The sequence below is a fragment of the Rhinolophus sinicus genome, chromosome 2, assembly GCF_057876585.1.
Source record: "Rhinolophus sinicus isolate RSI-liver-muscle chromosome 2, RSI-T2T, whole genome shotgun sequence".
Taxonomy (NCBI): Eukaryota; Metazoa; Chordata; class Mammalia; order Chiroptera; family Rhinolophidae; genus Rhinolophus; species Rhinolophus sinicus.
The window spans coordinates 13,683,422-13,700,440 of record NC_142502.1 but is presented as its reverse complement, the minus strand read 5'-3'; the positions used below and the strand labels follow the sequence as shown (position 1 = coordinate 13,700,440).

Genomic DNA, 17,019 nt, shown 5'->3' with positions numbered 1-17,019 from the left:
CATGGACATGGGTTGAATCATCTTTAGCCTTATCAATTGATCACTAGGAGGTTATTTTTTAAAGAGATGAAAAGGTGTTTAGAATGTGTTTCCTATTTAGAACACTTATCTTAAACTATTTTAAAGATCCTAAAAGTCAGAAATCAGAAAGTTGTTTAAAATACAAAGCAAGAAGTAAAATTTAACAAAAATTTCTCTCAGGTACTTTCTCAATTTTTATAACAATTGACAATCATGTAGATACACTACAATCAGAACAGGTACTATTTATGGAGCACTATATTCCAGGCACAGAATCAAAGTGCTGTGATATCGTCATAAAAATTCTGGAAGCAAATTTTTTTATTCCATTCAGCATATGAGAGCACCGAGTTTCAGTGATTTCAGGTAACCCAAGGCCACTCAACTAGTCAATGACAGAGCCAAAATTTAAAATTCTATCTGCTGGACTCCAAAACTCAACTTATAGCTTTTATTTGGAGTTACTATGTCATTGGCATAATTTGTAAGCATGTAATTAAATTCTTTTAAAAACAGAGTAAATATACTATCAATGGAAATTTCAGCCATCACATTATGTGGATGATAACTTACTCATATTATGAGTTAATAATATGTTGAAGTCTCCGTAGAAGAGGAACAAAACCCAGCGAAATATCAATTTTATGTTTTAAAATAAGGGTTTAGAATAGAGGTGGGTGGGAATAGATTGTTTTTCTGTATCATTACATTGTATCATTGGGCATGTATGAATTCATGGAATTGTACAATAGTCTGAACACTACACTGAGAAAGGAAGTCTTCTCTAAAAACTTTGGTATAGATGGGGATGTAAAGTACAGCATAGAGAATATATAGGCAATAATGTTGCAACAACTATGAATGGTGCCAGATGGGTACTAGACTGATCAGAGGGGATCATGGCATAAATTATATAAATTTCTAACCGCTATGCTGTACACCTGAAATTAATACAAAATGATAAAAAATTAAAAAAATAAAAACTTTAGTGTACAGGGCTGAATATCAGTATGTCCAGTAATGAAAAGGATGCCTCTCATGTTTCAGGCCACCAAGCAGCTGAAAACCAGTGGGTAGTTATTTTGAAGGGAAATTGTTCTTGAGAACAGATGGAAATGATTTGATGAGAATGAACTGGCTCATTCTTCGAACCAAAGGGATGATATAAAAATTGTTTTGCAATCTTGGTGAAATCCAAAATCTGTTCATACAAATGATTCCAATTCTTGCCTGGTCTTTGATAACATTCCTGATAAGTCGTTTAAGATTAAGTGAGGCACAATTTTATATTAATTGGTAAAAGTGTGCCTTAATCCTATATTTCTATTTCCTTTCTCATCAGTTCCTGAACGGAATGTGGTTTGAACTGCTGAAACCCTAATAATGGTGATCTTAGAGAAGACCCATCAGCTACAGACCATTACTGAGGTGGGTTCTTGTTCAAAGAGTTAGTAACTTGAGCAAGGAATCTAAATTCCAGTCCCAGCTCTATTACTAACTAATTTTGTGATTTTTTTTTTAGCTATGTGTTCAATTATTCTTCTACTTAATGTCCTTATGTATAAGCAGTACACTTGTTTTTAGCTCTATGATTTTATGATCTAATTGTCTGTGTTTTTTGCCATGTGCCAAGATAGAGCAATCCTTTCTTGCACAAAAGTGGGCATTTTACCTTTGTGGAACATTCTACTTCCTTTTTTCTATTTTGTTTATGTCATTTTTTCTCCATGGAAAACTCAAGTTTTTTCTTTCCACTAAACTCTCTTTAAACCATTGAAAGATTGGCCAGCTTCCTTCCTGATTCCTATGTCTACACAACGATTATCCCCACCTTCACACTGGGCAGGCCGATAGTACCTTTTAAACATGATGAAGTACTTTTGCAAACTTAACCACTGGGGAAATTCTAAATGGTTTCTGTAAGACACATCATGAGGATATAATTCAATATGTTGGTAAGTAAGCACCAAAGTGATACAGTTTATTGTCAGTTAAAAGAATTGATTGAAAATATTCCAATTATAGACTACAGATACTTAAGACAAAAATTCTTTTTTTTTGTGATCATATTTTTTTTTAGGTTTTTTTTTTTTTTTTAATTAGTTTCAGGTGTACGAAGCAACATAGTAGTTAGACAATTCCACCCCTCACAAAGTGATAACCCCCCTCCCCAAGCTACTACCCCTCTGACATTTTACGTAACGGTTACAATACCATTGACTGTCTTCCTTATGCTATACTCCACCTCCCGTGACAGAATATATATATATATATATATAATATATGTATGTATGTATATATTCTTATAGTTGACATTCAATATTATTCATCTTCAGCTTCAGGTGTATAGCGCAGTGGTCAGGCATCTACACAGTCTATGACGTGATCCCCCTGATAAGTCCAGTGCCCACCTGGCAGCCTACATGATCTTTACAACACTGTTGAATATATTCCCCTTTCTGTATTTCATATCCCCATGACTATATTAGACAAAAATTCTTCATGGGATGCAGGACTGTTTTATTATATTGAGGCGCCTAGCTTAGCAACAGGACTCCAAAGGTAGAAACAGAAGCCGACACTGTTGAAGGACTACACGGAAGTCATTTGTCCTTCTTTCTTCCTGGCACAGCCACCATCCTTCCCCATGTTGATATCACTCCCTTTTCCAATGATTGCACTTAAAAAGAAGCTTATGGAAGGAAATATCCCTCTTCCTCTGGAGGTTTTAATGTCTGGATTTGATGCTATATTTGCTCCATTTTACACACAAGATGACAGACTCTTAGAGAATAAGAAACTTGCCAATGGTAGCAAATAACAGAATGTATATTTGTATAAAATAAAAAGGGCCCAAATCCATAGTTTTTGCCACCACCTACATTGCCTCCCATAATGATAATACTCTATCATACATTTTGCAGAGGACTTTATACTTTCCAAAAGAATTGACCTACTATGTCATGTCATCATAAGAGCACTGTGAGATAGATTGTTATTACCTTAACTTGATCTATGGGGCAACAGAGGTTCAACAGGTCCACACAGCTAGTAAGTGACAGGATTGGAGCTTGAACCCAAAAACTTCCAAGTCCTCTGCCCTTTCTATGGTCCCATAAATTCCTTAGGACAAACCGTAAGATCTCTCAGAAATCAGAACTACCACTCTGAAAAGTTAGACTTTGCCCTATTGGCAACTGGTTCTCAACCTGTGCTTAGCTGAGCTCTGGGTGGGGGAGGGGGTTCTGTGAAGGAACTTTGGGGGTTTGGGATGGTGTGTAAGATGGGGGCCATTGGGAAGCACTTTAGTGGGACTCTAGCACCCAATTCCTTTTCAACTCTGAACTAGGGCAATCTCCAAAATGTTCTGTTCTGCACACTGGGCTCCTGAAAAAGCCTCCAACTGAACAAAAATTCATTAGTTTTGAAAGGAGAAAAGCTTGGAAACCACTGCTATGGGCGATAAGTAGCTATTGAAAAGTTTCTGAGGGGGGAAGTGGTAAAAGTCATGTTTTAGAAAGTCAATCTGGAAGTTTTGTTGGAAAAGACTTTTGATGTGGAGAGTCTGGAGGAGAGAGACTTTCAGAAAGGAGGGAATAAAACAGGAGAGGTCACAAGAGAGGTTACTGGAGAAGGATGGGGAAGGGCAGGAATGTCAGCAAGGTGTGGGGAACAGCAAAAACAATTTTCTGGATTTCAGGGTCCATAAGACTTAAATTTTTAAAACACATTTATTTAAATCATAGTAAACTTGAGTTTTTTTATTTTGGGATATGACTATGAATTTCAACACATGTATAGATTTGTGTAACTACCACTGTAATTATAGAACAGTTCTATCACCCCTCCCAAAACTCCTTTGTGCTATTCCTTTATGGTCACCCCTAACCCCCATCCATAACTCCTGGCACTGAAGATCTGTTCTTTATCCTTAAAGTTTTGCCCTTTCAAGAGTGTCGTAGAAATGGAATCACACAGAACAAACTTTTGAGACTGGCTTCTTTCACTCCACATAATGCCTTCGAGAGTCATCCATGTTGCTTTGTGTATCAATGTTTCAAGAAACTCTGAGATGGGAAATGAGGCTGTAAAAAGGAACCATGGCTTGATAATGTTGGAGCCTGCATGTTTTTGAGCTGAAAAGAGTAATTATCAGGTTCTGCAAATTCTTTGGGGAATTCATTAACTTACTCATTTATGCAATTATTTACTGAGCAACAAATGTGTTAGGTACTGTTTTCCGCATTGGGATGTAATAATGAACAAAATGGGAATCCTCTCTTCCAGGAGCTTACAGTGCAGTGAGGGGAAACGAACAAGTCTATGAATGATGTCCTGTGAGGAAGTCATGTGTTCTGGGTAGGGGGGAGAGGGAGAAAAAGCTTTTTATTTTAGACAGAATGGTCAGGGAAAGCCACTTTAGCAGGTCAGATTTTATTGCAGACCTGACCTGAATGAAATATATGAGGGAGTCATATACTCATCCAGGAAGTGAGAGGTCCAGGCACCTTTAAAGGGTGCTGGGGTGGATGTGTGCTTGCCATATTTGAGGAAAGAGAAGGAGGAACAGACAGAGCAGTGGAGAGAGTGGAGATGAGACCCAGTCATGTAGGGTCTTGGGAGCCATTGAAAGGACTTGAGGTTTTATTCAAAGTGTGATGGGCAGCCACTGGAAGGTTCTGAGCAAGAGTGACCTGCTCAGATTTATATTCCGTGAAGGTCACTTGTGTTGCTGGATAGAGAATAGACTCTTAAGAGAATGTATACAGAAGGGATTGGGAGAGTGGGGAGAAACTGAGGCAAAGCAGTCATGTAATATGGGTCTGAACTGATGGTAGAGAAAAATGGAAGAAAGATAAATGTAAAAAATATATTTTAAAGGAAAACGAAGTTTGTTGCCTAAGGTTACATAGGTTGAAGATTTAAGTAAGGGAAACTAAGGATGTTTGATGTGACCGTACCGACGTGATTGAATTAATATAAATTATGGCTTTCAAACTGTGCTCCTAAGAGCCCCTGGGATTTTGTTAAGGGGTTTCCAAGGGCGCCAGGAACAGTTTGGGGCAGGAGCCACATTTTCAACCCCTGCTTCAACCAGAGCAGTGCCAAGATGATCTATTTTATGTATTTGCTTCTCTGTAAAATTTTAATGGAATGAAGTGTTACATGGGGCGGGGGAGGGGAGGGGAACAGGGGGTTTACTCTGTGGAAAACCATGTACTCAAAAAACTTGTTTTTCAATGAGTCAAGTCTTAGCCTTTCCCACGGACAGAAGCTATTCTTGCCCCCACCGCATGGAGGCGCCAGGAGCACAGCTCTGACTCAGTAAGAAAAAAATATTCCCCTCAAATATTTTATTTTTTACTTTTAAAAATGAAAATGAATTCATAATACATCTCCTGTCATAAATTTCTAACATTCTACAACAAAATTCAGCAGGATCACATCTTTTTGCTGTATTTGTTTTAAAAATGATACATAGTATACATAAGGTTGTGCTGTTGTAACACAGAAGCTCCCGATGCTCAGCGGCTTAACAGAATAGAAGGCACTCTTCTGAAGTCCAATGGGCCGGGGTTTGTGTGGGGGAAGTGATGGGGTTATCAGCTCCAGGCAGACATTCAGGGACCCACGCTGATGGAGGTTCTCCCATCTTCAATATGTGGCTTCAGAGGTCATTCTGGAATCAGGATCTAGCCAGAAGATAGGGAAAGAGATAGCACACAGAATCACACAGGAAATTTATATGTGCCAAGCGTGGAAGTCACTTATTTCACTTCCACTCACATACCAAAGGCTGGAATTTGAGGCCACACCTAACCAGTTTCAGTGAACAGCTAGCTAACCAGTTTCTGCTGCCTATAAAATTGCAGTATGAAAACTGGAAAACATAAACCTGGGCCCCGGATTTATGTTTTGGCCTTGGGACAAGTCAAGCTACATTTATGTCTGAGTTTTTGTGACTCTGTATGAACACTGCAATGTGTAAGATGTGATTCAGAGAGTTTTGTTTACATATATGTTACGAATTGGCTACGCCTAAAATATGATGTGCTAGGAGTTCGTAAAATTTTTACTTTTTCTCGTTTTATCATTAGGAGTTCTGGTAAGATTCAGCTCCCCTGTGAAGTCTTTTCCAACCTATCATCAGGTACTTTCATATATCCCTCTATGACTTACCATGTTGGCAGTATGGCTCTAATTTTTATGTGCTTGCATTTTATGGTTTTTCTCTATTCCACACCTCTTCATTCCTCATTCATCTGAAAGTCCTTGAGCTTAGACTTAAATACCTTTTATTTGCTCTTTAACTCACTGTACATTCTGATAGTTGCGCTATATTGAGCAGGTATTAAGTACTGTGGCTGATTTATCAAATGAAATAAAGGCAGTATATACTCATAAATCAGTGTTTCATATCAATACCTAGATACCTCTAGGGCAGGGGTGTCCAAACTTTTTTCAATGTTTTTCACCAAGGGCCATATGCAGTAAAATACACAAATAGCCGGGCTGCTCACTCGCTCACTCGAGGTGAAGTACATATTGCCTCACCTGGTTTATTTAAGTAAACTAAACATATTTGTGGAATTTGCTGCGGGCCAATTAACAGTGGATCATGGGCCGCAGTTGGCCCGCGGGCCGCAGTTTGGACACCCCTGCTCTAGGGCATCTGTCCCTGGGAAGGCTGAGGCGTTCATTTGTTTCAAAAACATTAGCTGAATGCTTGGCGTCCTGTGTCTTGCTTCCTTCTCTTTCTCTTTTATTAGAGGCAGTTCTATAGACCAAGGAAATTTATGACTAGTAATGCAAGTTTCTAAGGGGTATGTTACTTGAGGTCAAATCACTGAATCAGCAGAAGATAAAATCTCTTTCCAAAAATGAGACTATTTTTGTGAGTAGACGAGGATCACTTTATAGGTATGTATAGGATTGGCTACACCTCGGCTGGTAATAAAATCTAGCCTGGTCTCAATCCAGAAAATCATTGAAATGTTTTTGAATACTTTTGCAAAAACCTCAGCAGGAAGTTGGAATTGCTATTGAGAAGCCAAAGCAGTGCATGTGAGGAATAGTCTTCGCTCTCAACTTTACAAACTTTTTATTAACAAGGATCATTTGTTGCTTTTGAAAGAAAGTTGGCATGATTTTAAAAGGACCCCAAAGCCTGTCTAAAATGGGGTCAGGAGAATCCCACACTCCCCCACCCATAGCCATAAGATTTTCCAAAATAGAGACATTTTGAAGATCCAGAAGAAGCTGGGGTGTTGCTTAATTTAGTAACCACATTTGCTTTTGAAAGTTGATTTTAGTGGAATGTTTGGCAAATTATCATATTTTTTGGTGGAATTTTAAACATTGGTCCTTCAAGAACTCCAACTTGTGGGAGCAAAAAGGACCTGAAGAATTGCGTTTTTTCCTCTCTGTCTTAGAGTAAGCCTAACTGGACGTAGCTGTGACACCAGTGTCCTGGGATCCTGTTCTCTTGAGCACTACCGGACGTGTCCTATGAATGGATGAGGATTCTGAGGAAAGACGAGCTCCCAGGGGAGGACTTCGTGGCCATAGGCTTGCAGGCTTTGAGGGCAGAATCTCGATCTTTAAAAATCAGAAAGCCTATTTTTTAGATGAGAAAGAAAGTTATCAGATGGACAAGACATTAACCTTTGAGGTCTACTACTTTTCCCCTGAGCATCCATTGTGCAATAATGTCGCTTGTGATTCCCATATTCTTTCTTTACATGTGCTAATATATTCAATTAGGTACAGTCCTGTCTTGGCAGGGGAAATAGCGTCTTTATAAGGTGTTTTGCATATCTCTGCTTTGGTTTAATTAAAAAAGGCCAGTTGATTTCTACGTTCTTGGAGATGAGGCATCTCCAGTCATGCCCAGTAACTACCAACAACGCCTTTCTAAAATTCTTATTTTCCAGAAGTAAGGAAAATGCTTTAAGAATTTGTTCTCATAGATTGAGTCGTCAAAAAAGGATTTTGTTAGGCCTCTGATCTTCCAAAGTTCTGATGAATTTAGAATAAGAGTAAACACTTTGTTTTTCTAATCCTCTTTTGTAGAGTCTTGTGGGAGATTTTTCTACTCTGTATTTTAAAATAATAATGCTAATAGCCATCACTTACTTAGTACTTTGTTCCATGTTCTGTAGTAGGCACTTTATGCATTAACTCATGTAATCCTTGTAACAACCCCATGGGTAAGTACTGTTATTACCTCTATAGTACAAATGAGGAAATAAGCCCAAGGAGATGGAGAAATTTGCCGAAGGTCACAAGCCTAGGAAATGGCAAAGCCAGGATTTATTTCATTCCAGGCAGTCTGGCTCCAGGGTCTGGCCACTTAACCACTGTTTGAGGGACTCCAAATCCAAGGATAAATTCAAGGACTTTTAATATTTTTTTTAAAACGCACAAGATCTCTCACACAAGTTTATACTTTACTGGTGTTTTTTATTTTTTCCGTCTCTATATAAAGAATCTTATTTATAATCTGATTTCAATTAAGGGTACATCTACTGATTGCCAGTTTTGTTAAAGCAGGCGAAATGCTTGACCTACAACATTTTCACTGGGTAGTCTATTATTTTTTGCTACTGAGCAAGAGGGCTGGCTTTTGGTCTGGGGCAAAATCTGCTAAGTATGTGGATCAGTTCTATTAATAATTTTTCAGTAACACATCTACTGATGTGATACAGCAGTGATGTTGTTTCAATATTACAAATCTCTCTTTTAAAGATTATATTGCTTTACAAAAACAAAAAATATTTTTGTAAGCATTGTTGCTTCATTTTTCTTCAAGGAATTTCATAATCTCTTTTATGCTTTCAAGGGTATTATGCATCATGGATTTTTGACCTACTGCTATTATCTTTGCTAATACCTTTAAATTTACTTTAAAAATCATACCAAATTAATACAGAGCAAATACATTGAAAAGTTATTATTTTCTGGAGTAACATTTGGCCTGCACTTCAGAATGCATGATAAATGCTACAAATCTTTGGACTCATTTTTATTCTTCACTTTATTTTTTTTATTCCAAAAGAGTTTAAAATATAGATAGAATAAAAAATACTATGTGGCAGAAAAAAATAACAAGATTCACAGACTTTTATTTTTTCATCATTTTGTCATATGTGACAAATTTCCAACATTTCGTAGAAGGTTTTGGAAAATCTATTTTACTTCAGATAGATAGATTTGAACAAGAATATGTCATTTAAAAACTTCGTATTATATGATTATATATAGGCTGGAAATACATTTGGTTTGTCCCATTTAATTATTGCACTATTAAATAATAGCTATCCAATGGCAATTGTTGTCATAAGGTAAATACTTGTAGATTTAAATTGGGAACTCAAAGATGCCATTCTAGACAATATACAAACAGCAGATCATACAAACTGCAATGCGAATGTCAAATTTAATCCGTGACCGATTCCAGAGGAATACAGTAGATTGTTGTTATTCACAGTAATGTCCTTTCAAGTTGCTTCAGACACTGAATTAGCAAACACTGAACCATTGACTAGGGAAACTACAATGCTACTCTTTGGTCACAGCATTTGCATTAACCAATCAATACATAACCTTGTTTTACGTGTGTTTCTGTTTAAAGACACCTTATATAATAACATATATTGTTGATTCATTAACATTGAACTGACCGCCAACAACATTGTAACTCAGGCCTCAGGGAGGCTTATCTAACACGGTTTCTCTGGGAGGCACAGCTCAGCCTTGTTTTGTTTAGGAACACTGGACAGCACTGCAGCACTATGCCTGCGGGCCATACAGCAAAAATCACACAAAATGCAACAACAAAAGAAGTGGCACTAAATAGACCTGGAGCAGGACCCTTGCTTCCAGCAGGAGAGCTGAAACCAGAAGGCAGTGTGCCGCCTCGTTTGACCTCAGCTGGGAACGTGCACATCGGTGACTCAGAGTTTTCATCACTCTGCATGTCTGCGAATGACCGAGAAAGTGGCATGAGTATCGATTTGGGGGTTGTAAGTACATTTCAGTGAGTGGATGAATTCACAAATATGGAATCCACAAATAATGAGGATTGACTGTTATTTATTTTACTTTTTATTGTTTTATTTTTCAATTGCAGTTGACACACAATATTGTATTAGTTTCAGGTATACGACATAGTGGTTAGACATTTTTGTAATTTACGAAGTGATCACCCTGATAAATCTAGTACCCATCTGACACCATACATAGTTATTACCATATTATTGACTATATTTCCTATGCTTTTACACCCCTGTGATTATTTTATAACTTCCAATTTGTACTTCTTAATCCTTTCACTTTTTCACCCAGCCCTCCAAGCCCCCCTCCCATTTGGCAACCATTAGTTTGTTCTCTGTATCTATGAAGAGTTGACTATATTTTTAAAACTTAAAGATATGCACTGATCAGTATGTCAGAAAACTGATATCTTATTTAGAAACCCAAGTTGTTCTAGATATTATTCAATTATCAAACTTATTCCTCCTTCATAGATTAAAGCAGCTGGTATATATCTAACCTTTTAGAGAAGACACTTTACTTCTATCCGTTGAAAACAATGTCATAATAAATGTACAAATCATCCATTTTCAAAATCAACAAAAGTATACTAAATATACAAAGAAATTTCAAAACAACAAGAATGTCTCTACTGTGGATGGTGTTCCTTAAAACACGCAGCTTTTGTGCAGTGCACGGCCTGACCAATCATATGGCAGCCTGGACTATAGCTTCGGTTGCATAGGGAAACACAGCAGGCAGAGTGAATGGGTTCAACTGTTGTTGACTGTTCAATAACATTGACAACAAAGGGAAGAGAACTTCGAGGGCAAGAGACCTCACTTGAAATACCTGAATTGCCATTTATGTGGTGTGAGTGTGAGTAAGCGCCTCTCTGAACTTCAGTCTTCACATCTGTAATAACAGGATAATGATACTCACTTCAGAAGAGTTGCTTGGAGGAGGAAAAATAACCTATGAAAATTAGGAAAAAAGAAGCATATGATGTTAAGAATCTCCCTCTTTTCTAGTAAACAGAGGGGTTTCCTTGAAAGTTTTAGGACAGGGGAATAGTCTGGTCAGATTTTGTGTTGGTGTGAAAACGGATTAGAAACAGAGTGGTATAAAAGTCCAGATTTAAAAGAAAAACTCCTTAAAACCTATCCTAAGGCAGTGACAGCAAGAATAGAGACTGGAGAAACAGACTTAAGTGTTATTAGGTCTAGGTGCAAAAGTAATTGCGGTTTAAAAGGTTAAACCTAATTGCAAAAACCGCAATTACTTTTGCACTGACCTAATATTTCTGAGATTGAATTGTGTAGTTGAAGGTGCAATTCCTTCTGGAACCCTTTTGCTTAGCTGGGACACCCCCTTCCTCGCAGCAGCTGTGACTGCTGGCTGTTAACAGGCTGCCCCTCTCGCTGGAGACACCCTCCTGCCAATGTCTAACTGACATGGGGCTGCGGGTGGGAATGGAGCAGGGCGAGGGGAGCAGGTACAAAATGCTTGGCCCCTGGCCTCAGAGTAGGAAGTTAATTTCCAGGCTTGGCCACTTGCTTGAGTAGCTTGTTGTCCTGCTCTACCCTCTTTCACTTATCTCCTCCTCGTCCTAGGAACACTCCTCCGTGAACCACTTCCTTAAGAATCCTGACTCTCAGCTCTTCCAGGGGAACCTCAAAGAGAAAAGACTTTAGGAAAAGACTTTTAGCTGCAAGTAGGTAAGGAGGACAGAGGAATCAAAGAAGGCCCTTACAGGTACTTCAAGAACTCAGCCTTGAGAGAGGAATATGTTTTTGACACCATCTGGATGGTACACATGTCTGAACCCTGCTGAGACCTCTATAGAAACTCTTAAGATTCTGGCAGGTGGGTACAGAGATCCACAATTACGTGCTGTTTTTCCGACTACATACCGATGTCTGTGTGATGCCAGATTAATTCATATAATTTCACTGAAACTGTATATCACAATAGAATGCAGAAGCAGATATGAGAATCCAAGTGTTTATTTTTAAGCCAGAGATTAAAAAGATTGGCAAAAAAAAAAAAAAAAAAAAAAAGAAGGCCCTTATAAGGAGCACTTACTTCACCCCCAACTTTCTCTCATCCTCCTGATAGGTTGACATTTTTCTTTTAATAAATGAAGAGACAGTTAGAGAGGTGGTTCCTCTGACAAGTCTGCTGTCGGAAAGTGCTCTCTCTCCTTGAAATAGAAAAAATATTAACATTGATACTCCAGTTAATCCCTCCAAATTTTTCCTAAAATATTAAACTATTTTAAACTGGCCATTTTCCAACTGAAAGATCACTTCAGTAAAGCCATGAAGGATAGTATTATGTACAACAAATCTTTTTGACTAGTTGAGGAAATATAGATTAAAACTTGTTGAATTTAAAGTCAAATAAACATCCCATAAGTCCAGAAAATACAGGGTGCCAAAAAAATGTATACAAATGGACACTTTGGTCAACGTTGCTCAAGCAGGGGTTCGTCATTATCAGAAGTGTCTGTACAGTGATGGTAACCACTCTGAGCACCTCTTGTAATTGCAGAAGTCAAACATGACTCGTATTCATCTTTTGTTATTGGTATATATTGAGTATTACAATTTTAATACAGGTTTCCTTTGTTAAAATGTGTATACACATTTACTCAGCTAAACTATTTTTAAAGTACTCTCAATTTTTGATAAGAATTTTGCTCTTGAAAAGAACAATCTGTTATTTATTTTAACGATGAAACTGATGGTCCTTGAGTTGCTTATTTTCCATAAGCGAGGTCTCAGTCGTTCTCTAAGCTTAACCTATAGTAAAGTTATAAGATGGATCACATTTATTTTAGGTGCAAAATATATTGGAAACATGGATGGGGAAACAAAAGAAAATGGACTTTAAAAATAAATGATATGAAAATTTTATGAAGAGCTTTGGCAATGACTGATAATTGTTTTACAGCTAGGTGTGTCATCATATTAGAACATAAAAGAGACAGGGGATTTGTTTTAGGGTGAATTGGTAAAACTAAAATCATTGCTGAAGAACACTCTTAAAGAGATCAAATAGAGATCATCAGCAAAACAACTGAACCAAGTCTGAGAAAGGGTAGAGAGTGGCTTTCAAAACCCTTAAATGCTCTGTCAGTTACCATAGCAGTAGATTTCTGTGGTCTATGTTTTACCATTGCATCTTCCACTAGGAGACTAAAGTAGTTGTTTGCCGTCTTTGGCAACATTTCATTCAGTTGCTTAGGAAAATATTTAAATCAAACATAGTACTCTCTTAAAACAATCTTTAAACGAATAAATTGCTCTATGAGTGGTTTCATTGACAGGTTTCTAAATATAAGTCAAAAGCCCCCAGGTTGTTATCAGATTACAAACTTTCTTATGACAAAACATGTATATTTGCAAGACAGACAAGGAACAAGAAAGCCCCAAAATGAAAGCCCAAGGGCCAGAGGAATATAGTTCTTCACTGACTCTCACAGCTACTTGGGAGGCATTTTATCTTGTCTCAGAGATGATGTTTATTTAACATGTTTCTCCACATGCCAGCTTTATAAATATATTTCAGGATAAAATTTAACATGATAGCAGAATGAGCTGGAAATTCTGGTTTAAGTTGGATGTGCCCAGGACTTCCTGTTTCCAAACTGCCAAATATGTTTGCCTTCCCCTATTGGCACCTCAGACTAAATTTGTCCCAAAGTGAACTCTGTCTTCTGCCTCCTCTGCTTTATGTTCTTGTTGCCTTTCAGGCCTCCCCACGCTTCCGGGAGTCCGCTCAGACTCCAGTTGCTCCCGCCTGACAGTCTTCCCCCTCCACACCATCACCACCCCCATTGCCACCAGTCCCAGCTCTCACCTGGCCTGTGACAGCCCCTTCCTGTGAGCCTCCTCGCCTCCCCCGTCTCCGCCAAGGTATCCTATACACTGTTGCCCTGTTATCTTCCTTTGGGTGCAGCACTCGTAATGTTGCTTTTCAAAAATCTGGCCAGCGGAATAGTTCCCGTACACCATGTTCCAAACTCAGCCTGGTGTCTAATTAGGAACATCTCTCTTCTATAAAGAAGTAGTTATGTGAGGTGTGCTAGGTCACACAGCTGGTAGCTTCCTGTCTTTGTTGTCATTATAAAGAAAAATAGAAGTCTGTACTGAGGTATTACGGGTCCTAATGTATTGCCCACACATGCAGGTCTATGAGAAATCTGGGCTGGGACATGCTTTGTGCACTTTTACTTTCCTTTCTTGTTTAAACTGTCGTCATACCCAGAGTTCCCCCAACTGCCAGCCTGTACGTTCTACCATCACTTGGGACTAGCCTACATCCAGACTCCGTCCTCTTTCTCAACTCTCAAAGGACACATCACCAGATGCTGTCGTGAAGAGTCGGCTCATGTCTTGACATTCCAGAAAGTTCAGAGTCATCGGGGCAAGGGGTCAGCCCAAGCACTTTTTCTGCTCCATCTACCACAAAAATATTGCTTTCACACAGAGAAAAATCTTCTTAACACTGACTAAAACACTTTTTAAAATTTTGTGTTCGTTTTTTTTCAGTGATACTGACGTAAAACTGACAAAACTGTAAGATATTTAAAATGTGCAGTGATGATTTGATACACATTGTAAAAAGATTCTTCCCATCTAGTTAATTAATGTATCCATCACCAACACTGATTTTTAAAGACTGCGAATTCGTATTTTCTGTTGCCATGAAGAAGTTATAAGGTTGATCAGAATGACTAGAATTAGACTTTATAAAATTGAATTCTGAAACAATTGGATGTAGAATTAATGGACAAGGGACTTTCTCAGGGTGGTTCTCTTCCAGGTGCCCTGAGTTTTCATCAATTTATGTGTTTCATCTGGTAGTGTCGTTTCATTGATTTCATCAAGTATGCATTGATTTCTACTGCAAGGAAAACGTGTACTATTAATAAGAAATTTCTGAAAGTCTTAGTTTCCACTAAGGACTTTTCTTTCTTTCCTTCCTTCCTTCCTTCCTTCCTTCCTTCCTTCCTTCCTTCCTTCCTTCCCTCCCTCCCTCCCTCCCTCCCTCCCTCCCTCCCTCCCTCCCTCCCTCCCTCCCTCCCTCCCTCCCTCCCTCCCTCCCTCCCTCCCTCCTTCCTTCCGTCTTAAAGTTGTTTCAAGTGAAAGAATTGAGTTGATTCTGGATTGGATATGTGGCAATGTTGCTATAAAATCAAAAGCCATTGTCAAGGCCAAGAAATCCTCAGACACAATAGTGGCTGCATGTAGGACGATTGGGTGGAATCCAAGAAAAGCTGCCATCTCTTTAATTTTTAAAAAATTTTAGAACAGTACACTGGTCTGCTAACGGCCTTAAAGTGAGGTGAATGTGGGTTTCATTTTTTGGTGCTGCTACAAATTGTAGGGCCTGAGGCAGGTTACTCACCTTTTCTGTGCCTTCATCTTATGGTCTGGGGTCGGATCTCACTCTGCCACTGACCAACTGTATATACCCTTGGACAGTTTATTTCATTTCACTGTGATCGGTTCCTCATCTTAAAAATGGATAATCCTAATATCCACTTCATAACCTTGTTTCATTTAGTAGCTAATTACATGGAAAACACTGAGAACAGCTTTTGTAAGAACACATGTGAGCCTTTCATAATTAGAAACTATGGTTGTAAATTAACACCAGTATTACTACTATTTATATTTCCCTGCGAAGTTGTTGAGAAGTTACATCCAAGAACGCTCAGAACAGGCTACACAATTTGTGGAGCCCGTATAAGATGAAAATGTATGGCTCATTGTTCAAAAATCATTAAGAATTTCAAGACTGGGGCAGCAGAGCATTAAACCAGCGAGGGACCCTTCTGAGCGCAGGGCTTGCAGCGCACCCACGAAGCCGGCCCTGGACCTCGAAGCAGCAGAAGGGTTTGCACACAGTCAGTGCTAAATAAACGCTCGTTCACCTGTGTCAGCAGGCTCCTGCACCTCGCGCGCCAGCATTGTTAACACTGACCACTGGCTGTCACTGGTCCTGGATGTGAGGACAGGACCTGGAGTTGCGCTCGCGCTGGAGTCCTTGGTGGAGACCAACCTCCAAACGTGCTGTCCCCCCGTCGCTTTGGCAAGTGCCCGCCGCTCAGCCACGCCTTGGCCTGGCGAGATGGGGCCGCCGAAGCCGGGAGGACACCCTCGGGAGGACCGCGGTCGGCCCTGCACCCCGGGACCCGTTTCCGAGGCCCCAGGCGGCCGGGCCACCCGGCTGGTTCAGCTCGGCCCGGCCGCCGGGTCACGCAGGCGCCGCCGGCGTCCGGACTTCGCCCCCTCCCGCCGCGTTTACTGGTTGCCCGAGGAGACGCGCGCGCCGGCTCGGGCGTAGCAGCCTCGCTCTCCGCGGTCTGGGTCCCGGCGCCTCGCGGGGATTCGGGCGTCATGAGCCGCGGCGGCGCCTCCGGACCCAGGCGTCTGGATCCGACCAGCGACGCCGCCTTAGGCGCCTCTTCGCCCGCGCTCGAGGTACGGTCGCAGCCCGCGGGCCGCGCGCAGGGGTGGCCCCGGCCGGCGTCCCGGGCCGCCTCGCCTACGGCGGGGAGAGCACCCGGCGGGGAGGCCCCGGGGGCGCAAACTTTGCGTCTGGAGTGCGTGGGTAGGTCAGGTCCGCGTGTCCCCGCCTTGGAAGTGGACTGGGCTTGCCTGCGGCCGCTTCGTTTTAGGAAGTGATGGGCAGGTCATGAGTTTATGAAGTGCGTCAGAATTTTAGGTTGTACCAGTTTGCTTCTCTGACCATTTAAACGGGTTAAATTCTAAAAGCCTGTGTCCGGCTCCTGTAGACCCTCCCCCAATCCCCCCCCTCCCCCGTAGCACATATTCTTTCGTTTAATTTACACGATTTAGCTACTAAGACGTAATTGGGAGCAAATTCTTTAAAATCCGATGAGAAGGATTAATGCCAGTCCTGAGCAAAGTCGCTGGTCTTTTCGTTGCA

General features: G+C 40.1%; 2 protein-coding genes across 10 annotated transcripts in view; one reads left to right on the top strand and one right to left on the bottom strand.

Annotated features, from left to right (window-relative positions):
• Window positions 1-3,766: 3,766 nt before the first annotated feature.
• On the bottom strand, window positions 3,767-16,468 carry LOC109449329 (uncharacterized). 6 transcript variants are annotated; one of them, XM_074333713.2, is made up of 5 exons: window positions 16,001-16,468; window positions 12,142-12,259; window positions 10,909-11,031; window positions 9,883-10,002; window positions 3,767-5,714 (listed from the first exon to the last, which is right to left on the bottom strand). In XM_074333713.2, the coding sequence occupies exon 1, from the start codon at window positions 16,466-16,468 to the stop codon at window positions 16,040-16,042; it is 429 nt and encodes a 142-aa protein (XP_074189814.2). In that variant the 3' UTR covers window positions 3,767-5,714; window positions 9,883-10,002; window positions 10,909-11,031; window positions 12,142-12,259; window positions 16,001-16,039. The 6 variants fall into 6 exon arrangements, with proteins under 6 accessions (XP_074189814.2, XP_074189815.2, XP_074189818.2 ...); XM_074333714.2 differs by lacking the exon at window positions 9,883-10,002; XM_074333717.2 differs by lacking the exon at window positions 9,883-10,002 and having other exon boundaries at window positions 10,909-10,971.
• CCDC170 (coiled-coil domain containing 170) overlaps window positions 16,419-17,019 on the top strand; it is an 88,057-nt gene continuing 87,456 nt past the window's right edge. For 2 of the 4 annotated variants that reach the window (XM_074333710.2, XM_019735451.3), the window contains exon 1: window positions 16,419-16,550. In XM_074333710.2, the coding sequence (XP_074189811.2) occupies window positions 16,467-16,550 (84 nt within the window). In that variant the 5' untranslated portion in view covers window positions 16,419-16,466. The remainder of the gene's footprint in view (window positions 16,551-17,019) is intronic. The other 2 variants (XM_074333711.2, XM_088795391.1) reach the window with 1 other exon arrangement.

Coding starts and splice junctions, on each gene's coding strand:
- LOC109449329 (XM_074333713.2), bottom strand. CDS start 16,468: ATGACGCCCGAATCCCCGCGAGGCGCCGGGACCCAGACCGCGGAGAGC.